At 44.2% G+C, this 23,283-nt stretch overlaps 1 protein-coding gene across 1 annotated transcript in view; it reads right to left on the reverse strand.

Moving 5' to 3' along the window:
• LOC102982844 (VPS53 subunit of GARP complex) overlaps nt 1-23,283 on the reverse strand; it is a gene marked incomplete at its 3' end in the record, with an annotated part of 41,360 nt that overhangs the window by 16,376 nt on the left and 1,701 nt on the right. Inside the window, exons 3-8 of the mRNA XM_028485939.2 lie at nt 20,080-20,195; nt 18,273-18,392; nt 7,992-8,070; nt 5,258-5,401; nt 4,395-4,537; nt 958-1,099 (exon numbers count right to left, since the gene is read on the reverse strand). Of these exons, the coding sequence (XP_028341740.1) occupies nt 958-1,099; nt 4,395-4,537; nt 5,258-5,401; nt 7,992-8,070; nt 18,273-18,392; nt 20,080-20,195 (744 nt within the window). The remainder of the gene's footprint in view (nt 1-957; nt 1,100-4,394; nt 4,538-5,257; nt 5,402-7,991; nt 8,071-18,272; nt 18,393-20,079; nt 20,196-23,283) is intronic.

Here is a 23,283-nt window from a genome sequence, read left to right on the forward strand (position 1 = left end):
AGGGGGAGGAGGGGGAGGAGGGGGAGGAGGGGGAGGAGGGGAGGAGGAGGGGAGGAGGAGGGGGAGGAGGAGGGGGAGAAACTTTGGAAGTCACTGTTTGGGCCATCTCCCTCATTTAAAAAAAATTGAAAAATAACGTTGTTAGACTATGTAAAAGCAAAGTTTAAAAAGTATGTAAATGCATTTGTATAAGAAAAATTCAAACAAATTACCAGAATAAAATGAAAAAAAAAATTCTTTGCTCCTCTACCTAGTCTCACTCCAATTTCCTTTCCCCAGAGACATTCATCCACTGTTATCATTTCCAGACCTTTTTCTTACCTATTTACATATATAAACATGCTTCTCACACAAATGGAATTATACCATATATACTGGGCTGCAGCTTACATTTTGCACCTAATATATGTGAGAGGTTTTCTTTCTATGACAGCACATTTAGATCTATCCCCCATTCTACCACTTTCAAACTGCTATACCCATTCCACAGCATGAATTTACCATATTTTATTTAACCATTCTTCAATGATGAACACTGTAGAAATCGCCAACGTTTTCTGCTTTTAAGGCTGCAGTTCACCTCTTTCTTGGCACATTTCCTCTAAACATATCCTAATTGTAATAAAACTCAAGAGTTGATAGTGTAATAAGGTATTTGTGACTGAATAAGTGAGGCCTCTATGACTCACAGAATTACTAATCTTTAAAATGGGGCCTATCCTTAGACAAAATGATGACAGGACATTCTAGGAACATGAAGTACTGCATAACAGACAAACAATAAATCCATACAGAGTATTCTGTATGACTATTTGCACAAATTCAGCAAAATCCCTGGGATGGGGGATTAAGCACTTGAGCCAATGGATGGAACCACCACAGTGTGAAAGACTGAAGTGAAGCCCACCCACCCAGGCCACTGATTTCCCGGCCCAGTCTCCCTCAGGACCGTCTTACCAGAGTTCCATCTGTCAGGGTACACCCGGAGAAGCGTTTTGCAAGAAACCCCTCAAAGTTAGTCGTTCTCTGAATAGCAAAGAGAAGTAATTTCACTTCAATTTCCTTCGCTCTGGTACGCATGATCTTGGCCAGTTCTGTCCTTCAAATTAAAGATATAAGAATGTTGTCAAACAAACTGATCATTCAAGATAAGACAAAGTAAGCGGCTTTAGTATATATTATAAAAAAAAAAAGTATGTGGTCATTTCAAAACCTGACGTCTACCACTAACTAAGTTTAATGCTCAGGGAATAGAAATACATATTCTAAATAACAATTTTAAGATGAAATTAACCACTAGTCAAAAAAAAACCTCAAGGATTATGGACATCAATTTGTTTACATAGGTACTACAATTTTTATCTTTAAATTTTTCAATAATTTGTTAATAATATATATGAAGCATTTACTCAGTATTCTATAAAAATGTATATATTCTATATAACTTCACAAGTCATTAAGTATTGAATTACAAAGCCCTCCCTCTTCCAGAGAGCTCGATAATCATCTCTTCCACCAGACAGCAGGAGCCCTGGAAAGAGACGTGAGAGACGGGAATCCCCATGTGAAAAGTGACATGTACATGTCTGGGTGGTTCCTGTCTGCGAAGCTTACGTGACACTCAAGTGTCCCGTCTCGGAATGTTAAGTGGTAAGGGAGCAGTAACACAAGAGTTCTCAGTCAGTACTGAGCTATGGGTCATCTTTCCTCATAAATAAATGACAAAAACCAAATAAAGAGTCTCTGAATTTATTTGAGAATTATGTATCTGTAGGATTTTAGCCAAAATTCGAATAATGAAAGCTTGGCAGGAACACTGCCGTTAGCTGACGCAATAGCAGCAGATGTGTTGGCTTTTGGGTACTCCCAGTCTCCTGCGGACTTCATTTTTCACAGAAAATGAATTTTGCAAGTCACTGAACTGGAGGCTAAAGCGAATTACTTATCAATTTCTCAAGGAATTCACTCTTTCTTTGCTAATCAGGACTTAGAAAGTCATAACCACAATCAACCTTGAATCAGTACAAAAAGGTTATCTAAATCCAGTAGCAAATGTGTTTCTGAAAACCACCACCACAAAGAATGTACAGCACCAAGGGTGAACCCTAATGTAAACTACAGACTCTGCTTGGTAATGATGTGTCAGTGTAGGTTCAGCGATTGTAACACAGGGTACACTCTGGTCGGGGATGTTGATAATGGGGGAGGCTATCTGGAGGGATGGGGCAGCAGGGGGTATATGGGAAATCTCTGTATGTTCCTCTCAATTTCGCTGTGAACCTAAATCTGCTCTAAAAAAAATAAAGCCTATTAAAAAAAAAAATCAACAGCCAATATCCCTTAAGAAATCCCCGCCCCCCAACAATGTGCCCTTAAAGCATACAACTTGACTGTACCTATGATTTTAAGAGAGATGACTACCATGAATCACTCTAACGTGGTTCAGTTATGCTTAGATACGGGACTTTTCAAAAAATTAACTTGGAGTTGGGACTTCCCTGATGGTCCAGTAGGTTAAGACTCAGCGCTCCCCACGCAGGGAGCCCGGGTTCGATCCCTGGTCAGGGAACTAGATCCCGCATGCATGTCACAACTAAGAAGTCCGCATGCCACAACTAAAGATCCCACATGTGGCAACTAAGACGCGACGCACCCTAAATAAATAAATAAATATTTTTAAAAAATAAATTAATAAATAAATTAACTTGGGGCTTCCCTGGTGGCGCAGTGGTTAAGAATCCGCCTGCCAATGCAGGGGACACGGGCTGGAGCCCTGGTCCGGGAAGATTCCACATGCTGTGGAGCAACTAAGCCCGTGCGCCACAGCTACTGAGCCTGCGCTCTAGAGCCCATGCTCCGCAACAAGAGAAGCCACCACAATGAAAAGCCCACACACCACAAGAAAGAGTAGCCCCTGCTCGCCGCAACTAGAGAAAGCCCACACGCAGCAATGAAGACCCAACATGGTCAAAAATAAAATAAATAAATAAACAAATTTATAAAAAATAAAAAATAAATTAAGTAACTTGGAGTTAATGTAATTGTGCACTATTAGAAGGGACTACATAACCAATAAAAGCCCGTTCCCACCACTGTTGTGGTAAAGCTGCAAGGAAAGAATAAAAACTTTTGACTCTAGCTTTAGCTTTGTCAATGGATACGTTGATCTATACTTCTTGGGCTTTAATTCTTTGATATAAAGAGACTATCTGGGACTTCCCTGGTGACGCAGTGGTTAAGAATCCACCTGCCAATGCAGGGGACACGGGTTCAAGCTCCGGTCTGGGAAGATCCCACATGCCACGGAGCAACTAAGCCCGTGTGCCACAACTACTGAGCCTGCGCGCTAGAGCCTGCATGCCACAACTACTGAAGCCCATGTGCCTACAGCCCGTGCTCCGCAACAAGAGAAGACACCGCAATGAGAAGCCTATGCACCACAATGAACAGTAGCCCCCACTTGACCCAACCAAAGAAATCCCGCATGCAGCAATGAAGACCCAATGCAGCCATAAATAAATAGATAGATAAATAAAAAAATAAATAAATTTTTTTAAAAAAGAAAGGCAGAACAATGATGGATGTATTCTCGCTGCACATTGATATAGGTGATAGAGACACGTGGGAAAATGTGGGGCAATGAACCACTACAGGGAAATCTGGTCGATGAGCTTTTAGTTGATTAAGAAGGCAGGCTGTTCAAGGCAAGGGCGAGGCTATAGCAAAGTCCTAGAGCAAAGATAAGAGCAGACATAGCTTCCGTTTTGGGTATATTTTACTCTTAAGGCAAAACAAACACAAAAACAAGTGCTCTGGCTACAATCTACTGGCCCAGGGCTTCTCATGTAACCTTTTCCATGTCTCCTTATCAAGTGTTTACCTTGCCTTCACATAATGCTCTCTCCTCTAGGGTTGGAACTCTAAAGTTGGAGAAGGTGGGATATAGCTACAGCTGGAGTTTGGGACTTGGTTTTGGGTATATAAAATCTGACTTTCAAAAGGAAAGGAGTCTTTTGAGTGGAGTCCAGCACAGGTGAAGACATTCTCATTAAAACGATGACTTTCAGGGGCTTCCCTGGTGGCGCAGCGGTTGAGAGTCCGCCTGCCAATGCAGGGGACACGGGTTCGTGCCCCGGTCCGGGAGGATCCCACATGCCGCGGGGCGGCTGGGCCCGTGAGCCATGGCCGCTGAGCCTGCGCGTCCGGAGCCTGCGTACCGCCAAAAAAAAAAAAAAATGATGACTTTCAAACAAACAAACAAACAAACAAAAAGGTGGGAGTGGTACCAAATCCACAAGACAACACGGAGCCTGTAGAGACTGGGGGATTGGTTCAATCAACTGGTTTCAACTGATTTCAATCAACACCAAAACCAGTAGAGAGCTGGCACCTACCTTGTGATGTGGCAAAATTCTACCGCAATCCTCTCCGCCATGTACCACTCACGCGGGAACATCCGGCCGTATTTCTCCTCGTAGTCCACAAGCTGGCGCTTGATCCAGGCATAGCGCCGGTCAATTTTGTCCAGCCAGGCAACCTTGGGGAGGCAGGGAACAAAATCCACCCCAGTGCTTAGAAGTAGTATTGACAGTTGAAGGAAATAAGCAAAAACATAGAACCAAGGAAAACAAAACCTATTTCTCACGGTTTCAGAGTCTAGGCTACTTTTTTTTTTACTTGATCCAGAGGTTCTTAACCTGGGGTCTATGATTGGGCTTCAGGGCTCTACAAATTTGCGGAAACTGTATGCAAAGTTTTATGCATAGGTGCATTCTTGGGGAGAAGATCTGTAGCTCTCATTAATTTCTCCAAAGGGTCAGTGACCCCAAAATGGTTAAGAATTGCTGAACTGTACAGTCAGCCCCTAGGAGTCACGGTCCAACAATCAACATTTTAAGACAGTAACACTAATAAAATATAAATCACAGACTTGAGAGCAATCAATTTTCAATAAAATTCAAACGTAACAGGGCTTCCCTGGTGGCGCAGTGGTTAAGAATCTGCCTGCCGATGCAGGGGACACGGGTTTGATCCCTGGTCCGGGAAGATCCCACATGCCGCGGAGCAACTAAGCCCGTGCGCCACAACTACTAAGCCTGCACTCTAGCGAAGGGTAGCCCCTGATAGTCGCAACTAGAGAAAGCCCATGTGCAACAACAAAGACCCAGTGCAGCCAAAAATAAAATAAATAAAATAAATTTTAAAATAAATTAATAAATTCAAATGTAACATCTGATCTCCTTTGGTCAATACTTACATCTTGGTTTTCTTGAAAAAGTACTAGATACTCTGACAGATGCTGTTTAATAAACTTTTTGATGATTTCCTGTTTGATTCTGGGGTCCAAAATATTAGCAACCAGACAAGCATCTCGTAGGACATTGCTGGGTCCTCCTGGCCTCTGGTAAAACAAACAACACACACCAGTTCAAAAGCCAGAAATGACCTTTAAATCTTATGGCCTCTGACAGCCGCTGCTTCTTGTTCTACTCATGATGTTATTATTACTTCCACTCCCCTGACACTCATTCTTGTGCTGTGGATGGATATTTTAGTTACTTGTTCCTTGATGAAAGAATCATTAAGCTAGTCTGCAGTAGCCAATATACAAGCTACTCCATGAATCAGCAATGAGACATTTTAGAAACAGGGCCAGCAATGATGGTAGGAACTTTCGCTATCTGAACTGAAGTCACCTTGCTGAAGAGCCCTAAAAATCAGAATGATACCAGTCTCACTCCACACATGCCAATTTCCCCTGATTCTAACCTTGGATTCCTGTTCCTAAGGTGCTATATTTGTGCCAAACAGTGTGCTGGCATTTAAAACCTAAACCCAGGTTCTAAACCAGCAGCCTTGTCCCACAGATAGTCAACCATGCAGACAGGCAGCCAAAGGTAAAATATCAGGACACTGGCCGCTTGACCTGAAAAAAAACAGCAGAACTAACTATCAAGGGGCTGTACTGATACATGACGGTGGGAAGGCCTTTGTATTACTGAAGGCAATTCAGTCTCAGTGACCCTTTCTTTATAGTAACTCACTGAATGAACATGGCTGGCTGAGTGGGCTATAGTGAAAAGAACACTTGGCATCTGCTCTTGGCTTGGCTAAATAGCCACATAGCTTTGGCACAATTATTGACACTCATCTGAAATATAAGTAAAAAAAAAAATAATGGACTTTAACTAGGTGATGATTAAGGGTCTTCCAAATCTTTATGACTCTTTTTGTGTCAATTCTGTCCAATTTATCCACCTCAGCTGAAGTTCAAGAGTTTCCTAAGTGTTACCCAAGCTGCCCGAGAGCTAAATTGTTAAAATTCGGACTTGCTCCGTGCTGAGTGGCTGTTCTGTCATTCACTGAATGCTGACTGCTCAACTTTGGCTTCTAGATGAAAATGTTTGCTCTGACAGAGAAGTCACGAAAGCCAAAACCTATGGGCTCATGGGTTCAGATTTTTTCATTTAAAAAAGACCTATTAGATAACTTTTGGGTAATTTTTTTAAAAAAAATCTTGATTTCCATTGGTGAAATAGTAATAATAACACAAGGCCTTTAAGAGAAGTCAATAGTCACTCAGAAGGAAAAAAGAAAACTCGCAAAAAAAAGTCGCCTAGACAGAGAAAAGGGAAGCAAGTGGTTAAAGAAAACCATTTGTCACCTCATCTGCCTCGTGGAGTCTGAGAAAAAGAGATAACGTAGGTCCACATGAGTTTTTTCTAAGTGAGAAAGCTGCGTTCCATCCACACTTTTCTGAAACTTCTTAAGATCAGGGTGAACAGCAGAGTACAGTATAGCAGACCCTGGACTACGAAGAGGCTAGTGTTTGTAATTTGTGAATACCTTACAACCTCTCTTTACAGGACAGCTTTCCAATATCCACTCCCCGCAGGTACAGCAAATGAATAAGGAAGATGAAGTCCGCAAAGGAACGTGCTTTACACATAAAAGACCTGATTGCTAGAAGTCAGCCAGACTACATGACATTAAAATCAGAGGCAGGTTTCCTGGAGAAGGTAATCTACAAAGCTGGGGCTGCTACCCCCACCTACTTCCTAAGTTTCTTTTATGAGGCACAAAGAAAAATGATTAAGATATTTCCACTTATCGAAATTATAGAGCAGATCCAGGAAACGTTCCTTGGCTCGGTGAATGAACATATATATATCCCCCATCTCCACCCACCAAGTGCTGCTTGCCGGCGTGTGCTTTGGGTCACTTCTGCGCTGCACAGTTCTTTCTCCTGAAATAGCTCAAATAATAGAGGGGAAAAAAGCTTCTGAGGGTTCTTCTCTCCCCAACACATGCAAAGCATTAAGATTATGTCCGCTACAATTTGCAGGATGGAGCTGAAGGCAGTTACCCCGGCATTTACCCCGGCACGGTGACGGCCAAGTGAGGCAAAGCTTGTTACATGAGAAGTGTAACCAATAGCTCACAAGTGAAATACCGTGGGCTTTGCAGACACAACACAAACAGCTATGCTACCAGTGAGAGCTAAAGGGATTAATCCCAAAGAACAGGATCATTAAAAGCCAGCCTCCTAACTGTGTCACTCCGAGAGTTACGTAAGCCTGGGGACGTTCCTCCCAGTTGTCTCTTCACCAAACTGAAACCAAAAAGTTATGTAACGATCCTAAAAAACACTGCGGCTTGAAAAAAATTTTTATTACTATTATTATTTTAAAACATAGCCACGAGAAAAAGAAGGAATTTACCAGGCAGACCTCTTGGGTTTGACACACATTAAATTAAACTGAAACAAATCCTCACTTTTTGATGCTGGGAGGACACAGATGGGGAATCAATGCTGCTTTGGGATATTTAAAATCAAGTACGGCCTCATTACCCTGAACCTCTAGCAAACAGACGTTATGGCTGCTGGCAAACGCTTTTGGAATGGTAAACGAACAGTAACTACAGTGAGTGTACATCAGGCACAAATGGTGATAATATCCAAAGACTGAAGGGACAATGCAAAACAATACCTTGGTACCCTGGGAAGGAAATGCTTCTTCGAAATCGGCCAGGATTTGCTGTCCTAACTCGGTCTGGGCAGCCTTCACTCTGTAGGGAAAAGAGAACATACCATCGCCTGGTATACATTTCCAAATGTCCGTAAGTAATTATGCACAGATCCGTAGGGGTTAGAACTGCTGAAGTCTTTAGGGATCATCCAGGAAGGGGGGAGGGGCGGCTGGATAAGAGAGGTCACACATTAGTTAGCAGCAGGTTTATGACCAGGACCCAGGCATCGGGTTCATTCTCACTACGGACTCTCCACATCCCAAAGTTCTCCTAGGCCACCTCTCACCCGCTGTGAGGCAGTATATGTTAATCTTTACAAAATGTCATTAGGGGGTAGTTATGCTGCAGGGAAATGCTATATAATAATGCCCAAATCACATATAAATCCATTTCGGGTTACTGGTATAACTACTCTCCAGCTCCACGGAGTACAGGACGGGAGGAGGGCTCCACGGTGCTTCAGAGTGGCTGTTTTTTCAACCCGCAAACTAATATCAGGATCCCAAGTTTTAACAAGAGAGCAAAAAGAATGTTTTCTAAAGTAAAAAGATCCAAATGATAAAATGAACTGCTAATTGAGGGTGAAGGCCACTGAATGAAGATTTAAGTTCTCTCAGAAGACTGTGAAGATGAAAACCGAGTTATACTGAACATGAGTTAGAACAGGGAAGTCGGTCCTGAACACGGTGGTTTGCATGGAAGTGAGCAGCTCAAGAAGTATTTGTCAGCTGAGAGGAAAGAGAAGAAAGGAGAAGCAGCTGGGAGGGGAAGGAGCTGCGGGTCAGTCTTCTGCGAGGAGCTGGTCCTCCACCAGCCCCAGGAGTTGGACGCCTCCCACGAGCCATCCTCGGAGCTGGGCGGCCCTGAGCCTGAGGCAAATATTTTATCTTTGCTAAAAGCACCATGAAATAACGTTCTTCCTTCTTTGGTCTCCACCCTGTTACTTTGGAATTAACTTTATGAAGTTTCTAGAAATAGCGAACAGCTCAAAACCACAGTTTCTTTGGCTACTAGGCAGTGCCTGGCGACGTACTCAGATTTTTTTTTTTAATGAGGGGATAGTCAGGACCCAAAACAGTTTGGTTTTTCGATGGCATAGTTATAATTATGCCTTATTCCAAATACTTTCCAGGGTTTTTCCACCATCTTCAAAACTTTTAAAACCACTCTTATAGGTGGGTTTGCAGCCTCTTTAGTCACTTCCCGAGGGGTTTAGAAATGACAGAGTTAAGGCTATCACCGGAGAAGCCCCCAAGGCAGAATCGGGGCCATCCATCTACAGTTGCCCAGTGGACCACAGGAAACATTCCTTGAGTGTGAGCTCTGACAGGACAGAAGAGAACATGCTTTGGTTAAACCGTTGCCTCCAAGGTCTTATGACTCCACATAACGGGCCAGGCAGACAGACTGCCCTGGTGCCAGGTCACAAGACGCAGCTTCCAGAGCCTCAGGCCCCTCTGTTCCTCCTCTCCCCTTGGCAGCGCACAGAGAGCACACGTTCCCTCCTAAGCCACAGGATCATTCCTGGAGGGGGAGCTCCAGCCCCGCCAGGGACAGTCACAGTCTTATTCTCAGGGCTCCCGAGCACTTCAGTGATAAAGGTGGTTCCGGCTCTGCCTCTGTCACCCTACCCAGCCCACCATCTCCTAACTCCGAATCCTTAACCAGATTTGAAACTGGAGTGCCTCAGGTAACATGGATGGACCTAGAGATGATCACACTAAGTGAAGTGAGAAGGAGAAAGACAAATATCATATGCTAACACATATATGTGGAATCTAAAATGACACAAATGAACTTATCTATGAAACAGAAACAGACTCACAGACATAGAGAACAGACTTATGGTTGCCAAGGGGGAGGAAGGGTGGGGGAGGGATGGATTGGGAGTTTGGGATTAGCAGATGCAAACTATTATATTGGGTAAGTTCATCCACATCTTTCCGTAAGATCTTATGAACTTTTTGGCCAACCCAATAGATAGACTGGATAAACAACAAGGTCCTACTGTATAGCACACAGAACTATATTCAATATCCTTTGACAAATCATAATGGAAAAGAATATGAAAAAGAATGTATATACATGTATAACTGAATCACTTTACTGTACAGCAAAAATTAACACAACATTGTAAATCAACTATACGTCAATAAAATCCATTTAAAACAAAAAAGAGGGCTTCCCTGGTGGCGCGGTGGTTGAGAATCCGCCTGCCGATGCAGGGGACACGGGTTCGTGCCCCGGTCCGGGAAGATCCCACATGCCGCGGAGCAGCTCGGAGCCCGTGCTCCGCGACGGGAGAAGCCACGACAGTGAGAGGCCCGCGTACCACAAAAAAACAAAACAAAACAAAAAAAAACAACAAAAAAAAACCAAAAAAGAAATTGGGTGCCTGAAAAGACAACCAAAGCCTATGATAAATACAGAAGTACCAGGCTGTGATTTGCAGACCCCCTTGCCTTCTTCTTCAATCCATTCCCAAGGTCACCTCTTGAGATAGTCTAGACTTAGCTGTGCCCCTGGTGAGCTACGTGTAATCCTAATTAAGCCATTTCCCCTATGTGGGCCACGACTAAGAATGGTTGTGAAATAAGAGGGTGGGGATGGAGGCCTGGACTAGATGCCTTTCAGTATCCGCTCCAATACTGACTATTCTACCACACCCGTCTTACAGCGCTAGCTGGCAATGGCACCCATCTTTACAGGTGACTGGAAGTCGGATGTTTAATTAATGTTGGAGCAGAATAATAAGCTTTTGCACATAAATGTTTCAGTGACTCAGAAGAAAGAGAAACCATTTCCCTTACTGACAATAATGATGGTATCTATAAACCCAAACCATGATCCGTGTACTTTCAGGGTAAGATGTGAAGAGCAGTCTTCACAATCAGTTGCCTGAGCAGGATCCTAGAAGTCTTTCTAGGATCAACATTCTTAAAAGAACACAGCTTCGGTCTCACTCCTTTATACTCCTTCCTCTTTCAAAGACGAAAAGTAAGTTCCTACTGTGAAGAGGTGGAGCAACAGACTCTGTTAGCGGAGCATATATGTGAGTTCAGCTACCAAGACTTCCTAGTCATCGTTATGAAAAAATCAATCTACCAATACTAGAGAAGAGGGGAAATAACAATTCCTCCTGGCATCCAAATAAGCTCGGCCTGCTTGGGTGGTGACAACTCAGTGTTGACCACTCTTAGGAGATGAAAGATTCCCTGTGCTGCCCGGAAATGAAGGTGAACCAACTGCCTCCTAGCATCCTCCACGCCATGTGACCAAGGGTTGTCCAAGGGCGCCATTCCCTAAATGTGCTATCAGATTTCATAAGAGGTGGCGGCAGAGGGACAGCAAACTATGAAAACCACTTAGACATTTATGGATAAGATAACCCTGATGCTTCCAGTACCTTGTGAATGACAGTCCTAAAGAAAATACCCTCAACGATTCGCAAGAAACTGACCTCTCAAAATACGCAGTCTGTGCCAGACAGAATGGTTAGTCAGTCAGATTAGTCAGACGCTCCATCTCCAAACAGACAGAATCTCAACCCAGAATCTTAGAGTGACTCAGTGGGATGCTTTGAGATCATCAAGTACAACCGTTACACTTTCTTTTGAAACTTAAGTTCTTTCTGTCATAGTCACACAGATAGCCAGGCCTTTTCTTTCTTTTTTTTCAAATTTTATTGAAGTATACTTGATTAGCCAGCCCTTTTCATTCTCCACTTTAGTTTCTTTGATCACTAAGCCATGTGATCTCCTCAACCTGCCAAGTACCTGTCATGTATAAGAGGTTAGAAATAGCCCTGAAAAATATGTTTCAGTTCAAAGGTTTCATGGATTTCAAGAGAATGCAAGAATCTTCCATTCTTCCTCAGGAAATACTGACTGATTACTAGACACATTTGCTTTCATGGATATTCTTAAGCCAGAGGATCTGAAATGTAAAGATGACATTGAAGAAAAAAAATCTTTCCTTCAACGCTACATTAACGTTTAAGCATTTTCCAGAAGGGTAGTTGGAAGAAACAGTTATATTCAAATCAAAGCCCATGAACTTCATATTTCAAATGTACAGGCAAAGATTTCAGAACACAACCCTTTGTATGACTTCCACAGTTTACAGACAGCAAGCTATTAAGTTAGAGAACCTGAAGCAGCGCGCAGGATGTAACTCTCCTGCCTTCTCCCCTCCCCCCAAACAAACAAGCTATTTCTATCATTTCCAGATGGTTCTACCATCACTATGTAAACATAAGGGAGGAATATTCACCAGAAATGATGCTAAAAATAAGAAGTCTGGACTTTCCTCAAACTTTTAGTACCTCTTGAAAAAGAACTGTAGTCAGACACTGGAAATGAGAGATTCCTTCCCTTCCCTTATTTTTCGTGTTACTTAATAGTATATATTCTCTATTAATCAACACATTTTTTTTTTTTTTTTTTTTTTTTTTGCAAATAGAAGTTGTGAAATGAACCAAAAGAAAAGTAAATCCTCCTGTGTGTGCAGCAACCCTACATGATAATGAGTGGCTGGAGCACCAAACTATACTGATACAATGTTATCTTTTTCTATTTTTAAGGGGAGCTTTATTACAGCAGTGATCACAAAGTTCCTTCAAATTTATAAAACCACTTCTTTGAAAAAAATGTTAAAAGGCAAGGAATCCTAAAAGAGTGCATTCTCTTGTTTGTCCCTATGGTGCTTTTTTATAACTAAAATTCAGTTCTGCCACATTCCTGCCATTCAGCAATGCCCGTCTCACGGAACCAATGGGTAACCAACTCTTCCTCACATCTCCTTGACCTCATGGTCACTGTCATGGTATGGTCTTCATTTTTTCTAATCCAGAACATAGCCCCAACCTCCAGTCTCTTGTACCTATAACCCACAAGAGTTTTACAAAATACAAATGAGACCATGCCTCTCCCCGCTTAAAATCTTTTATTGTCCACAAGATGAAGAACGGATTCTTTAGCGAGACATATAAAATCTGACCCTGCCTACCTAGACAGACTTTCACCCTCCACTGTCTCCCCAAGTACCTCGATGTTCTCTCTCTCTCCTATATTTCCCCCCTCTCTCTTCTTGTCTTGGTGGTAAGATCCTACCCATTCTTTTAAGATCACATTAAAATTGAATTCTTCTATGACCCCTATCCTTGGCCCCTGAAGGGTCAGTCTATCAATTCCCTGCTGTGCCTGTACATATACTATATCCATCCTATACTGAAATTTTCTTTTAGTGTCTCTCACAAAAATGGTGAGCGCTTTGAGGGCAGACAGTATGTGTTTCTTATCTTTGTGCCCTCAGTCCCCCAGCACAGGGCCTGGGATACAAAAGTGTGTGGTAAGTATCTACTAGGTGAGTGAAGAGAAGAATAAGTGAACGGGAAAAAAGACCAACTCTGGATTATCAGGAGGGTAAGGGGAGGTGACGCTGCCTCTCCTCCCTCCCCCGCCATCCACTGAGAGCGAGTCTGCCTTCTCCATCCAAGCTTCCTTCTTTCCTGCAGCTCACAAAGCCCCGTTTGTCTGCTCTCCTGGCTGCTTCACATCCCCAGTGTGACATGGCGATCAGCCAGCTCTGAGTGTGAAGGGTTTAGGAAGGATAAGGGAAAGGGTGGTGATTTCCCGAGTATTCCGCCAAGCTCTGCTCAACATTCCTTAACAGTTCCTTGGCATTTCACCTCTAAGATGGCACCCTGAGCATGCAGTGCAACCCCTCCCCTTCCTGTCCCAGAAACTCAGAAATAATGAAAAGATTTTAATAAGAATCCAGAACTGGGCAAGAAAAGGAGTGGTAGACTAGAAACTCTCGTAGGAGAGGACTGAAGAAGGAAACCCCTGCCTAAAATGGCTTCTCAAAGATAAAGGACACGAGGGGAGTGGATACCAGAGCAGGAGGGGGGCGCCGGGGAACCGCTGGAGGGATACATTGGGGTCCTGCAAGAGGAGCAATGAAGCCAGTGCCCAGGTCTCACCCCTGCCTTGAATGTTCAGGTCAGGAATAGGTGTGGGTCTGAGAAGCCCAGTAGGGACCAGAGGGCTGACAACATCCAGGCCGATCAGGGAGCCCTCGGGCCCAGAAGATAAGCCACCAGCATATCCCACCTGGCAGTTCCCCCAGCTCCAGCTCCACCTCACCTGAGAAGCACAGTCTGTGGCACACGTAGCCGAGCGGCACATCCCGTGCTTCTCCTTCACGAGCAGGTGACAGTAAAAGAGCATCTCTGATCAGAATGACAGAGAATCTCACAGCCAAAACTGTGCAATCAGCTAGAAATCACCAAATATTGGCAGAGTGCAAACACCAAGAAAGAGAGTCATCGTGCTCAGCAAACTGAAGACCTGACATCAGAGGATAGAGAAATGGAACAGGTGACTCAGAACTTTAAAACATATATAGTTTATACTCCCTGAGAGACTTAAGAGGATACTATGCCCATGAAAAAAGAATCAACTAGATACCCTGAAGATTAAAGTTGGATTGTTGAAATAAAAACTCAACAGCTGGGTGAAATAACAGGATGGGCAAGATTGAAGAATAAATTAAAACAGGAGAGTTGAGTTGAGGAACTCGGCTTAACACAACAAAAAGATACAAGGTATTTAAAAAAATTAAGAAACAAGGCAGCAGATCTAGAAGTTCCAATATTCATGTACTAGGGATTCCACAAAGAGAGAACACAGAGAACAAAGCATAAAAACTACTCGAAGAAATAAAGGAAAACAATTTCTTGGAATTTAAAAAACTCATGAGTCTTCAGATTAAGAATACATTTAAGGGGGCTTCCCTGGTGGGGCAGTGGTTAAGAATCCGCCTGCCAATGCAGGGGACGCGGGTTTGATCCCTGGTCCGTGAAGATCCCACATGCCGTGGAGCAGCTAAGACCATGCACCACAACTACTGAGCCTGTGCTCCAGAGCCCGAGAGCCACAACTACTGAGACTGTGTGCCACAACTACTGTGCCGGCATGCCACAACTACTGAAGCCCCCGTACTAGAGCCCGTGCTCCGCAACAAGAGAAGCCACGACAGTGAGAAGCCCGCGCACCACAATGAAGAGTAGCCCCCGCTCGCCACAACTAGAGAAAGCCCGCGTGTGCAAACAAAGACCCAACACAGCAAAAAATAAATTAATTAATTAAGATACAATATTAAAAAAGAAAAGAATACAATTAAGTACAGAGCAACATGAACGAAAAGAGACCCATGTCCTAGTAAAATTCCTGATTCTCCCACCCCCAAATCTCAAATGCTTCCAGAACAAAATAAATAGATTATTTTATAAAGGAATAAGAATAAGATGGACTTCAGATTTTCAATAGGCTCCAGACGATAGATTTGCTTAGTCTACACTACAACAGCCACAAGGTGGAAGTAACCCAAGTGTCCATCAACAGATGAATGGATAATTATAGTCTATATGTACAATAAAATATCCAGCCTCAAAAAGGAATGAAATTCTGATAAATAATACAACACGAATGAACCTGAAAACGTGCTAAATGAAATAAGCCAGACACAAAAGGACAAATAGTGTATGATTCCACATATATGAGGTACCCAGAATAAGCAAATTCATAGATAGAAAATAGAACACAGGTTACCAGAGGCAGGGAAGAGGAGGCAATGAGTGTTATCATTTAATGCATACAAAGTTTCTGTCTGCGGTAATAAAAAAGTTTCGGAAATAAAGTGGCAATGTTTGTACGATACTGTGAATTTATTGATACTTAATGCTACGAAATTGTACACTAAAAAATTACTAAAATGGTAAATTTTATGTAACGTATATTTCAACACAATTTTTAAAAAGGAAAAAAAATAAGTAGGCAACATGAATAGACCAATTACCATGGAAGAAACTGAAAGGACAAAGATCTGCCTTGAAAACAGGTGACACACCTAGATGGTTTTACAGGCAAGATCTGCCAGATCTGACAAAGGATTAGTATCCAGAATACATAGAGAACTCCTACAGATCAATAAGGAAGGGATAACTAACTCAGTAGACAAACAGACAAAGGATATAAACTGGCATTTCACAGAGGAAATGTAAATGGCCTATAATCAAGTGAAAAGAAACTAATCTCATTAGTTAGCAGAGAAACGAAAATGAAAGGAACTAGGTACCATTTTTCATCCATCAGATAAATGAAAAGGAAAACTGACAATATCAAGTGTTGTTGAGGATATGGGGAAATGGGTACTCACATACTATGCAGATGGTACTATAAATAAATAAAGCCTCTTTGGAGGGCAAAGGGGCAGCAGTTATTAAAATTTTAAATGCACGTGACCTATCACCCAGAATCTATCCTAGAGAAATACTTGCAGATGTGCAAAAGGGAGTGTATTTTTACAATTAGAAGCAAACAGTCTAGTGATATGAAAATGGTTAAATAATCTGTGGTATGTTATACTACAGAATTCCATGCATCTGTTAAAAGGAATGAGATAGGTTTGTATACACTGATGTGGAAAAACCTCTAGAATACACTGCTAAGCTAAAAACAAAGAGAAAGTTTCAGAATGAAGCATACAGTATGAGATCATTTATTTAAAACAAAACAAAGCAAAATAAACCCACAATCTAAAACTACAGATTTATTTAAATGCACAGAAAAAAATCTGGAGGATAAGCATTAAATTGATAATAGTAACTACTTCTATGGGTAGCACTGGGGTGTGAGGTATAGTTAAAGAGGACTTAAGTTTCATCTGTATGTTGACTTTTTTCTAATAAAGAAAATGTATACGTGTATTACTTATATAATTAGAAATAAAGTAACTTAGAAAACAAGAGGCCTGCAGCCATCAGGCCTCCTGAGAAAGCAGAATTGAAAATGATGGCTCCTGCTGAGTACCGGCCCCTTTGTTTCCTCTTTGTTGCAAAAAAAAAAGGTTGGGATCCATCAATTTTGACTGTCTCTTAGTATATTCCCTGCGGCTACTTCTAACAGAAAAGGCATTAAATTCCCCACCCCTTATCTTCCTTCAGGTCCTCATCTTCCTTCTCTTTAAGCATCTGCCTTTCTTTCTACTGGCTCTGAATCTGGGATTAAAACTCAACAGAATAGGAAGGAAAGAACAAATTTAAAGAGGCTAAGTCATTATTTTGTCACATCTGAAGTTCAAGGGCAGACTGTATTTGCAAAGACTACCACAGCGATCTCTCATCCCACGTGCTCTTCGTTTTTTATTATTATTATTTCTTAATAATACTTTTTAAAAATTTTTATTTATTTATTTTTGGCTGCATCGGGTCTTCGTTGCTGCAGGCTTTCTCTAGTTGCAGTGAGCGGAGGCTACTCTTCGTTGCGGTGAGCGGGCTTCTCATTGCGGTGGCTGGCTTCTCTCGTTGCAGAGCGCGGGCTTCAGCAGTTGTGGCTCGCGGGCTCTAGAGCGCAGGCTCAGTAGTCGTGGCGCACGGGCTTAGTTGCTCCACGGCCTGTGGGATCCTCCCGGACCAGGGCTCGAACCCGTGTCCCCTGCATTGGCAGGCGGATTCTCAACCACTGCGCCACCAGGGAAGCCCCCCACGTGCTCTTTATACCAATGGGGCTTTGACACTCCTCCCTTTGGGAGTGGCGGAGGCTATATCCCTTCCTCTTGAATCCTGACGGGCTTGTGACTACAGAAACGACTCTCTGTGGCTTCTAAGACCTGGTTCTCTTGGCATGCTCATTCATGGGCCCCAGCACCACCTCACCATGAGGAAGCCCAAGCAGCCCAGGGAGGACAACCCAGCTGAGCTCGCAGCTGACAGCAAGCACCAATCTGCCAACCATGAGATTAAACCAACGGATCCTCCAGTCCCCTGTGGAGCCGCCCCAGCTGATGCTGCACGGAGCAGAGATGAGCTGTCCCTGCTGGGCCAGGCCACATTACACAAGCGAAATAACTGTTGTCATCAGCCACTAAGTCCTGGGTTTTGATGGTTTGTTACAAGGAAGCAGACAACTGGAACAGTTTCCCTCACGAACGTGGGCTTGGTTCACTCCAGTGAACCAGGCCAGCAACTATCTAACACAGGTAGTGATGGAAGACATGGTAAAGAGGTGGTGAGGGGACATAGAGGGGACGTCTGCAGCAGACAGAGTCAGATCAGGTGACCTCTGAGGCTCCTTCCCACAGTGAGACTGTACAATGAACAACCCGAGCTGAGTGCTTAAGCACTTCCCAGCACCACCTTTTCTTAAAAGGGAAGATCGTTTTCTCCAATGACATTTTACCTTTCAGAAAGCTGCCGGATCTGTGGAATTCCCATATATCTGTGGAAGTGCTCCAGAACATTCATTACGCCCTGAAGAAGATTAGCAACTTCTCCATACTGCCTTCTCCTGGTCATGGCTCTGCAAGGAAATAGGAAGTTGAGGACTCCAGAAAAACACTAAGGACACAAGATACAGATATGGACCAACCTACTCTGTGCTCTAAAATAGACATCAACTCAATTTAACAAGCATTTCCTGAGCACTGAATATATATGGTGCTGTGCACTGGGGGGGAAAAAAAATAAGACCGGGTCCAAATCCTTAAGGGGACATGAGTTAGTAAGGGAGAGCGACAAGGACACATCTAAGTAGTACCAAGTAGGATGAATGGAGCTCTAAACAGAAGTCCAAGTTACGTGCTCTGGGACGTACAAAAGAATGTGTGAGTGATGGAGTCTCCCTGGGTGGGGGAAGGGGAATCTGGGAAGGCTACGGATTGGGGATTTGGGTTGGGTATTATGGATTAGTTGGATTTGACAGAGAGCAGGGGTCGGGATGTTATTATTTGAGGGTTACGGCATTTGAGCAAACCAAACACATCTCAGGACACAGCAAAGAGCATGTATATGCACTTACATGTTAACTCAAATCTGTAGACTTTAAGCCAATGTTAAGCAGCTCCGTGCATGTTTAGGTATGTTTAGTTTCCCTGCTGCTAAGGTTAATGAAGCTTAAATAAAAGGATGCTGATAAAATCAACAGTTACACACCGCAAGGAAGGAACAAACTATTCGATTTAAAATTTTCATTAGGATTGGGTTTTTTAATTAAACGTATAATTTATGACTTCCTTTACAAGGCATTTAAAAAGACAGGATTGATCCTGTCTTTTTAAGCCAAGGAGTTACGTTGCTACCACTGCCTGGCCTGCTGGTTTGTTGGAAAGCACTGAGCACCTGGGGAAAGGGACAAGGACACTGCTCTTCCAGTCTCCTACGGGCCCGCTGACCTCTCCGATCACTGCTCGCAGGAGAACAGGCCAGGGTTCACTGAAGACCAGGCAATGTCTGGGGGAGACCAGGAAGGAGTCTGTCCCCTATTAGCCCCAACTTTGGATACTGTGTCTAAATTCCTAGGGAGGTGCTCTTTCTCTATCCACACATGAGATTATACTGAGGCTGGGACAGGGGCAATTCTCATGAGACAGACCACAAAAGTGAACAGGAATATCAGAATCTTCTAGGAAAGGAGGCCTTTGGGCTGCTTCGTTGTGGTCAATAACCAACACTTCCTTTTAATACTGTGTCTCATGTTCTCATGTACCATCCCCTATAGTTCCCCTACAAGCCAAACAGAAGGCTTCTGCCTTTGAACAAGTGGGTGGAAAAAAAAAGAAAAAAGTGGGTACAAGGATCTGTTTCCATAAGGCATGTTCAACGACAGTGCAACTGAGCCCAACACAAGCAGGAAAACTTGCGAACGCGCAGGCTGGGGGCGTGATTACAGCCCTCCACTGCCTCAGCAGCCTCCGTGGTAGAGACCTACCGCGTGGAAACGACCTGTGCTCTTGAAGTCCTTCTCCACATGCTTTTCGGGCCCCTTCAGACGCACCTGCCCCTCACCTCAAAGTCTCGGGTGTCTGTTACACGTCGAGCACCCGAGGGCACAAAGCCAAAGTGGTGACTAAACATCTGAGACCGCTTTGCGGGAAGTGGGCCAGGATGATGAGACTCTCCTGGCTGAGAAGTAAATAAACCTACGGTGCCATCTCCTCTGTGACACATTTATTTCCCGTGGACCCGAAAGGGACCGCGGACGTGCTTACTCGAGGGAATCGACGCCGCCCGCCAGCATGTGCAGGTGGTTCAGCGTCGTGATCGAGGTGGTCAGGTGGCGTTTGGCGTGATCTAACTGCTTGATGTCGCGGGTGATTTCCTTCACCTTAACAGTGAAAACCACAGGAGAAAAAGGAGGAGGGTTAAGACAGACGTCAACCGGTCTGCGAGCAGCCTCCGGAGAAAATAATGCAAATGAAATAGGGACAAACACACCTCGCGTTAGCCCTCGGAGAAAACACAGGTGTCCTCCCAATACATACTCAAAATAATTTCCAATCAGCCCGTTTACATTTAATTTGGCATTTCTTCAGCAGACTTTACCCAGGGTTACAAAATCCTCAGTTGTGAGAATGAAATGAACTTTATTCTTCACCCCAAGTAAAGTGGAGTGAGCCACATAGTAATTGAGTAGGGAGCACACGGTGTCCAGGAGCCAAGGACGGCGGATCTCCTCCTGAACAAGGTCAGGGAAGTATGCCTTCTGGCACCGGGGTTACTAGGTTCGGTACAAAATGGATAGCATAGTATGAGTCAGCTAATTCTATTGAGATGGGCTTTATTCGTGGATCTAGGGTTTATTATCCGGTCTCCAGAAGATTTCTCCTCAAATCTCAAGAAGACTGAAATGTAACCCCCGCAAAGTAAGCTTAACATGACGTCATTAAGAGCAGAGTCTTCAGGGAGACAGATGGCAGTCAGGGGAATAAAATTCCAACAGTGTTGACCCAGCGGGTCCAAGAGAAAGAAACTCTGTAGCTGGGAACGTAAGTATATTTCAGTCACTAGAAAAGTACATTCAGTAGTGAGGTGGGAATAATTCTCCACCTTTACTAACACCTAGGCGGACTCTTCCACTAAACTGCCCGAGTCCCTGATGAACAAGAAACTTTCTGAAGAGCAATTTGGTTCCCCAGGTTCTATGACACCCGGAGGGAAGGGAGCGCCCTGGATACCAGGCACAAACATCCTAGTTACTGGAAACGTAGGTCACCTGTCAAAAGTGAAAAAGGCCGGTAGTGAGTTAAATTCACATGACCTGATTTTTTAGAGTTTGTTCATCCTGCGTAGAGTTATGAAGTAAAGGTCACGACCTGTACAGCTCAGATCCACACCCACAAACCCGCAAGGCTGACCTGGATCCTAGCAGAAAAAGCCTCTTTCACGGGGATTTGGCCCATCAAGCCTGCTCTCTCTGTGACCCTCAGGCCACCAAATGTCTCTATCTCTATCGTGGGGGTTTGGGGAAGAGGTGAAGAACCTACCACGCCTTTACCAAATAACTGAGTTTGGGGGAAAAGACGATCAAGAATGATATAACTGGGCTTCCCTGGTGGCGCAGTGGTTGAGAGTCCGCCTGCCGATGCAGGGGACACGGGTTCGTGCCCCGGTCAAAGAATGATATAATAAACTAGATAAAGGAGTTCGGCCTTATAATCTAATTACCCTTCCAACTCTGAAATAAATCATCATTCTCTTTCCCACCAAAAAAAAAAAATCCCTGTTCCTCTTCCTGGGTTCCTTAGCTCCAGCACTAGCATCAGGAGTCTTCAAGTACTGTGTGAAAAGTCAGCGCCATCTACCACTCTTCTCGTTCCTGCAGGTAGGTCCTGCATCATTGGTCACTCATTAAATCCTAAACATTCTTCCTCTGACTCATCTCAAGAATCTGTCCCTTCTACTCCTCCTTCAGGCCCTCGCAGCTTTGCACCGGAGCTCACCGGTCCCTTCACCAGTGTTCCCCATCTCTCCCCATCACACAGCCTGTGCTTCTCTAGACAAACCCAACTTCTTGTTATTCCCCAAATAAAGCCCTTAATGGCAGCTCACACAAGGGGTTCTCAGGCCAAAGTCACACGAGACCGGTTCGCAAAACAGAACGCTGGTCGTTAATTTACCTTAACCGTTACCCCTGGGCCGACAAAAAAGGACAGAACAGGACACGGCAGGTTTGGGAGTCCGACAGTTCTCGGGTTGAATCTCGGCTCTTCCACGCACGGACTCGGTGTCCTAGACCAAGTGGCTTAGCCTCACTGAGTCTCGGTTTCCTCACTGATAAAATGGTCAATCATAAAAATAATAATGAGAGTCAAACCGAGTTCAGAAGGCCGTTGTGAGGGCGAAGTTAGATCACTTGTATAAAGGAACGGGCACAGTGATCGGCACAGTGAAAGAGCTCCACAGATACCCTCTCCTTCCCTTTAGCAAAGCACTGTCTGGGGAAGCAGACTGCTTTTTTTTTTGGCCACACCACACGGCTTATGGGATCTTAGTTCCCCGACCAGGGATCAAACCCACGCCCCCTGCATTGGAAGCGCAGAGTCCTAACCACTGGACCCCCAGGGAAGTCCCAGACTGCTTTAAAATAAAACATCTAATGGCGTTAGGAGCGGTCTACTCAGACTGTTACTGCATCCCCCCTCGGCTTGACGAGGGAGCGTGGTCCAGACTAGCAGATCAGAATACTAAGTGCTCATCGAATCTCCACAATTCTGTGATGTACACACAAATATTACCTCCACTTCACAGAGAGGCAACTGAGGTACAGAGGGGGTAAGTAACTTGCTTAAGGCCCCCAGGGAGGAAGGAGAGAGGGTGGATCTGAAGGCAGGCGGTCTGACGTCAGAGGCCATGCTGCTCACTAATGGTATCCAACTGTCCCCTCTCCCACCCCACCGCCCCATGCCCTCCGCTGAAGCCGGGCCCGCCCCCGCCGCCTTCCACAGCCTGTCCAGTCTTGCCAAATGGCCACTGAAGAGAACTGAAGGGTCCATGGGAGCGTGACCTCGGATCTGTTCTTGAGTAGATTATAATAAGATGTAGGCAGAGAAGCCTGGGAGGGTTTAGGAGTTTTTATAACCAAAACGAGTAGGGGGAAAAAAATGACATTAATAATAGCTTTCGTTCATTAAGCAACTAACCCCAGCCCAGTACTATGCTCTGTGCTCTTCATACGTTTAATTCTTATAACATCCCTTTGAGGTAGTTATTATTCTTATTAAGAGTGGAGGAGGGCTTCCCTGGTGGCTCAGTGGTTGAGAGTCCGCCTGCCGATGCAGGGGAACCGGGTTCGCGCCCCGGTCTGGGAGGATCCCACGTGCCGCGGAGCGGCTGGGCCCGTGAGCCGTGGCCGCTGGGCCTGTGCGTCCGGAGCCTGTGCTCCGCAACGGGAGAGGCCACAACAGTGAGAGGCC

This window comes from Physeter macrocephalus, unplaced genomic scaffold, assembly GCF_002837175.3.
Source record: "Physeter macrocephalus isolate SW-GA unplaced genomic scaffold, ASM283717v5 random_526, whole genome shotgun sequence".
Classification (NCBI taxonomy): domain Eukaryota; kingdom Metazoa; phylum Chordata; class Mammalia; order Artiodactyla; family Physeteridae; genus Physeter; species Physeter macrocephalus.